This window comes from Gallus gallus, chromosome 4 (genome assembly GCF_016699485.2).
Source record: "Gallus gallus isolate bGalGal1 chromosome 4, bGalGal1.mat.broiler.GRCg7b, whole genome shotgun sequence".
In the NCBI taxonomy this organism is placed as follows: Eukaryota; Metazoa; Chordata; class Aves; order Galliformes; family Phasianidae; genus Gallus; species Gallus gallus.
The window spans coordinates 31685339-31691338 of record NC_052535.1 but is presented as its reverse complement, the minus strand read 5'-3'; the positions used below and the strand labels follow the sequence as shown (position 1 = coordinate 31691338).

Genomic DNA, 6000 nt, shown 5'->3' with positions numbered 1-6000 from the left:
TCAAATACCAAGCATCATTTTATTTCATTTACAGTGATATTTTTGAGTAACAAAGGAACCATGGCAGATAGGAGCTTGTGATAAAAGTTCATGTGTCTTACCTTAATAAAATAAATGAAGTCACAAACACAAAACATAAATGAACGTATTCTTTGAAGACATTTGAAAAATGTCATGTCTTGATACCTATAATTTTACTTACCAATATATTTGTTCCACATCATCTATTCCACTTTGAAATATAATTCAGGTGTCAGCACGATAGCTTTTTTATCCAACAGTACTTTCCACACTCGAATAACAATCTGTTAAAAGTGGTTGATATCGATGTGTAATCTTCTGGACACTAATTTTTAAAAATCAACTTCAACTGAGAGCTGAGCCACAGCTCAACCAAAGATTTGACTCCAAATGCTAGTTACCTTGCAAACAACCATATTGTTACAATTGAAAAAACTATTAAAAAATTAAACCTTCTTGCCATTCAACTGTTCTGTCTCCATCGATTCCAAACCTTAAAGAATCTTTCATTTCTAGCTCGTATTTGGCAACATTTAATGTCTTTAAACACACTGGGATCTTCAACCCATAATCAGGCTCTTCGTTGATTAAAAATGGTCACGAAAGTGGAGAGAAGTGACTATAACAAAAATCCATGGATACCATGTACACCTTCTTGGCGTTCAATGCATAAAGCTATAAAAACTGAACATAATTTTGTGGAATCAGTCCTCTCTTGCCATTTAGTGTGCCTTCTAGCCATCCTGGTTCCCTGGAAAATTGCACTGCAAAAGAAAAGAAAAAATATGACATTGTCTTTTTATGCTCAAATTAGTCCTTTTAGGTTTAGCTCCATGACACCGTGCGAAGTATCCATGAAAATATGCAAGTCTCGTGCAACCACCAGGTTGACCTGACAATCTCACTAGGGAGAATGACGAGGATAGCTAATTAAATAGTTGCATGATATAAGTGCTTGAACTATCTTCTGCTTTTGAGTGCAGGAGATTACATGAAGGGAACAATTAGCTAATGGGACTTAGAAAGGATAGGTTCTTAAAACAGAAAATTCAGAAGCTTTCCGGTGAGAAGTCAAAATTCCTGTCAAATAGTAGGAAACAATTTCAGTAGCTGAGTGCAAAGTATAACCAAACTCCTGTCTTGGGCAGAGGCAATAAACCTGGAAGCTCAGATCCACAGAAAACAGTCAGATCTCATTCCAATTATCATCTGTTCATGGAGTAGAGCTTCTACTACAAGAGACCAATGGACAATATCTAAATCATGCCCCTAGTTCACATGTCTCAGAAATGCAAACGCATCATGCTATTCACAAAACACAAAGGAACAGCTTGGAAAGTAGGCCTTATTCCTTATCACCATCCTAAGTATTTGCTACTACTGATACTAAAGTTAATGCAAGAGTATCTATGGATCTAAAATAAGAAAAAGTTCTGCTCAGACTCTGAATGCCCCCAAGTAATTCTGTGATCAACAGAATAAATGAACTCCGGATTCCTATGTATTTTTTAACCACATTTGACATAAGTTAATAAAAGAATCATAAGCCTCATTCATTTGGAAAACAGTAAAAAATGCCCAAATTCCCCTATCAAATTTCTTAGAAGAAGAAAGTACACATATCTACTTACCTATTTAATTGTAAATCCCACACTTCAAGTGGCCTACAATGTTCTCTACCATGTTAATTTATCTTCACAGTGCTTTTAAGATGGACATTATTTAAAGAAATCATCAGACAAATGCTGAAATGTGCTACTGGCCGTAACAATGCTTCATTTAAAACACATTAACACATTGAGGAATGTGATACTGGTAGCTTTCTTGAAATCAAGGAAATAAAAGTTAAGCCTCATTTTAAAAAGCACTGTAAGGTTCTCAGAATGAGCACTTAAATATTTCCCCTACCCTTTTCCTCTTTGTCCTAATGCTGACAGGCTAGAAGCTGTGCTCAGAAACCATGGCTTAAATAACAGCTCTTTCTCCAAGAGACTTCAGCATTTAGAAAACCAAACTGCTTCCAAATGATGCTGATAGTCCATATTCAGAACCAATATGGGCACATAATTAAAATGAATGTGTGCAATAGAAAGATTCCAAAGGAAAAAAACACAGAAAATTCTCTTTTAGAATCTCCGCGCACATGGAAACTCACAGTAACTTACATTACTATTAGTAATTAACAGGCCCTCCTCTTTCTTTGTCATTTTTAAACCATGATTACAGTGTACACACGCATTTAAAACTGTGATGCTGAAACCAGCACAAGCCCACCTCCAGAAGCTCTGCTGCAACAGCTGCCATTGCACCCAGTGAGCCAACACACCAGCTCTAGGGGCAGCCCAGCGTCTGCCTGAAGTACCCCATGTCTGTGGGGCACAGCTGTGTTATGGGAATGAAACTCCCTCAGAATGGCAGATAAGAAAGAAAAGCAACCAGAAGAGCTGCGAGTAAGAAATTTCTGCTTGTCCTCTGGAGCTCAACCCAAAATACGTTTGGGTCAATTTATGTGACATAGAAGACAGTGATTACTGGCATGTCAGTGTCTATAAACCAAAAGCCTGTTAAAAACAAGGGCAGTCCTTGTCTGAGGTGATCACACTGGACAGGACTCTTAAAATTTACCCAGAGGAGGAAATGGTCAAACAGTATGGAATCCCTTGGCTTGACACAGCAGCAAATTTCACAAGAAATGTTCTCTGAACAAGTTTGATAATATAATAGTGAACTCTGAGCACTGCAGAATGTTCAGATACAACACATCAGGCTGAACAGCAGGGCTGGAACTATATGATCTTTAAGATCCCTTCCAACCCAAGCCATTCTGTGATTCTATGATTCTATCCCATTGGTACCTAGAAGGCTGAGCTCTGCGCCTGGGGAACTGAATACCACACTTTACTCACAGCTCAGAGCCTCGCTGTTTCCTTGGTATAATTTTCTTACAAACTCTGTGAGCACTGAAGAAAGGACCACCACTCAGACTACACCTAAACTCACCATTTCTAATGAGAAACCTTTGAAAAAAACCCAACACATCAAGAATTCTTAGTATTCAACAGCGATGGCAACTGTCATCTTGAGTAAGATTATGCTCAACAGCCTGTTGAAGAGATGCTCTTTATTGTCTCCTTTCTGCCATTTCTTCTCAACCAACAGACATCACAATTCTTAGCACTTTCTCAGGCCCGCCTCATTTAAAAATAATGCTGCAAAAACTACACATTTGGCCATAAAACTGTAACTCATTATTGGACCTATAGGACTAAGTCTTATGCTGGCTGGGGAAAACACCTGTAGTGTGAAAGACAGGGAGCACAGAACTGACAATTACATATGGCACAGCAAGATTTGATGAGGGTATAGCAGCTGTGCAATCAAAGCTAGCCATCAAAAGCCCTCCCACTCTGAGGACAGTGGAAATAACAGCAATCTTCAGAGTCCAGAGGGGATGGCAGCCTCCCCAACACCTCCTGCAGGGCCATTTGAGCGGTCTCACTCTAGTGAAGGCAAACTGTACACAAGGAGGATTTCTGACCATCAATATGGCTGTGAATGCTACACAGCAATTACCCCCAAACTCAGGTGAACAAAATCAACAGATTTGCTATCTGTAATGAGATCTCCAAGTAACAGCTTTTCCAATTTCATTGAATCAAGAAACATAGTAAGGTTAGCTTGGCAGTTGCAGCATTCTTTCTTAGTTTTCTCTGTTCTCCATAGGAAATACCTTTAATATTGCCCATGTTATGACTATCTAACTATAAATACATAAAAATTAGAATGCATCCCTTCCCAGACACCAAATGGTGACATACTCCCCTAGAGCAGACATCATTCTTCTTTAAGGAAATCAACAGTTTCAGAGGTCTGCACTATGAGACCAAGATTCATTACCACAGTGGTATTATTTCACTGCCTAGGTGCCACTCGCTGCAGCAGGATTGAATCAGGCAAAACCCTTGTGGAAACCAGCTGTTTTGGGAGGAAATCTGACATGTCTGGTGTCTGACAAGAGGGCCTCCCTTCTGATGGACTACTCTACCAAGCATAAGTGATGGACCAAAAGCTACATTTTGTGGGCAACAAAAAGCTCACTGCAACACCAAAACACACTTCCACAGAAATCAGTCCTGTTGACCAATTCTTCATCAGGAAATTAAATTAAAGCACGAAGATGTGCTTCTAAGCCCTATGTCCTATGTGCAGACGTTGAGACTTGGGGTCTTAGTCCTGAGCTGAACCCATCCCACCTGTCAGCTGAGCATCCATGACAGTCCTGCACGCACACCAAGGGGTAATACACACCTGTTCAAACACATCTATTTAAACATCTTCCACTTCTTAGCTTCCCATTAACACTTTTTTCTGGAGCTCACTGTTTCCACAGCACCGTTGGCAAGATAAAGTCTTCCCTATTCTGTATGCAGCAAAGTCATGCCAGTTAAGGTCAAGCTACCTTCTGTGGCTTTTTAAGACTTCTAGCAAAGTCAGCAGAAATTATGAGTGCATATCTGGTACTTCTTGCTGGTGAAGCTGTGATTGCAACTTTCAGCAGCAGTTTGAGGTAACTTATCCCTAATGGTATGGAGGGATCTGAAAAGGAGAACATCTGCCCACCGCCTGTACACTCAGTTTCTCTGGGTGTAAAACTGACATAGTTAATGTACATGAATGCTTTGAAAGCCACAGATGAAAGGAGTACAAAGAAGTCACTTTATTCTCATTTTTATCTCAACAAAATAATTACTTGCACATACAATGCAATATAGCATTTTGCTAGTACTTTTCTTTGATGTAAATCCTTTATTTGTCAATACCAGAAAGAAAGACAGACCAGAAACCTCAGCATGAATAACAGGGAAGAGAGTGCCCTGGAGGCGAAACGAGGCAGATTAACTGAGAGTGGCACTCAGTTATACTGGGAAAAGTAGAGGGGGATGAGGATGGCTGTTTGAATGGCTTTTTGTGTTCCTGCTGTGCTTGGTAGGGACAATGGGTACCACACTTTTGCTAAGGAAAATTCCTGTGATAAAGAACTTCCTCAGTTCTCCCCTAAATCATTATAAAAATTGTAAAAAGCTTTGATGAGAGCTACCTTGACAAATTTTTGGGAAACTTCACTGTAGACCTGCTAGCAATACTGACAAGGAATTTTGTTGTGAAAACACCATTTACCTTACCCAAACACTTCCTTCTAGTGAAATTCCCATTTACTCACTTCTAAGCAGTCTCTTCTAAGAAGCAGAAATTAAAGACAAGGCTGCAAGACTGGCAAGATTTCAGTGCCAGGCAGTCTGATTATTCCTTTCATGATTACTGGGAATGACTGCTGTGACCAAAAATACCCATATACAGCCAGCGTATGTCTCTCACCATCTCTGCTTCTTCCCATACGTGCCCTTATCCAACTGCAAAATCTTCGTGCTTTGCCTCTAACCACCTGAATTATAGTGGTATGTGCTGTCAATAATACAGCCTGTAGCAACTGGGAAATAAAAACATTGGCACAGCCTAAGGTAAATTGAATTGAAGATTGAAAAAATATATATATATATAAAAAAAAAAGCAGTGGATATTGTTCAGATTATATTATTCATTTTCTTGCACAATTCAATTAAATAAAAAAGTCTCCTTTTTCTTTTCTAACTTACCAGATGGTGCCTTAACATTTATATTCTGTGGCACTTTATTAAGAAAGACTGTAGGATTTGGGAGAGCATGCAATAATGAAAACTGAATATGCAAATGCTCGGATTCTATACATACTCTTATCAGGTGATGTAAAGCTTAATTTAAAATATTAGTAAATCTAACTTTGTCAGCCTGAGAAACCTGTCCTTTTCCCCATTTAGATAAAGGAAATGGAGAGAGCAGTAAAGGTTAAATTTTTTACCTGCTTGCACCAATATTACATTTAGCAGCTATGACAGGTGCAAGACTGTACCTCACTAAATGCCATTATTCTGTCTCAGGATA

At 39.1% G+C, this 6000-nt stretch overlaps 1 protein-coding gene across 3 annotated transcripts in view; it reads right to left on the bottom strand.

The window, feature by feature from the left end:
• The window catches only part of ARHGAP10 (Rho GTPase activating protein 10), a 128481-nt gene continuing 122481 nt past the window's right edge, over positions 1-6000 (bottom strand). For all 3 annotated transcript variants that reach the window (XM_420436.7, XM_046940592.1, XM_046940593.1), the window contains one exon: positions 1-785. In XM_420436.7, the coding sequence (XP_420436.1) occupies positions 697-785 (89 nt within the window). In that variant the 3' untranslated portion in view covers positions 1-696. The remainder of the gene's footprint in view (positions 786-6000) is intronic.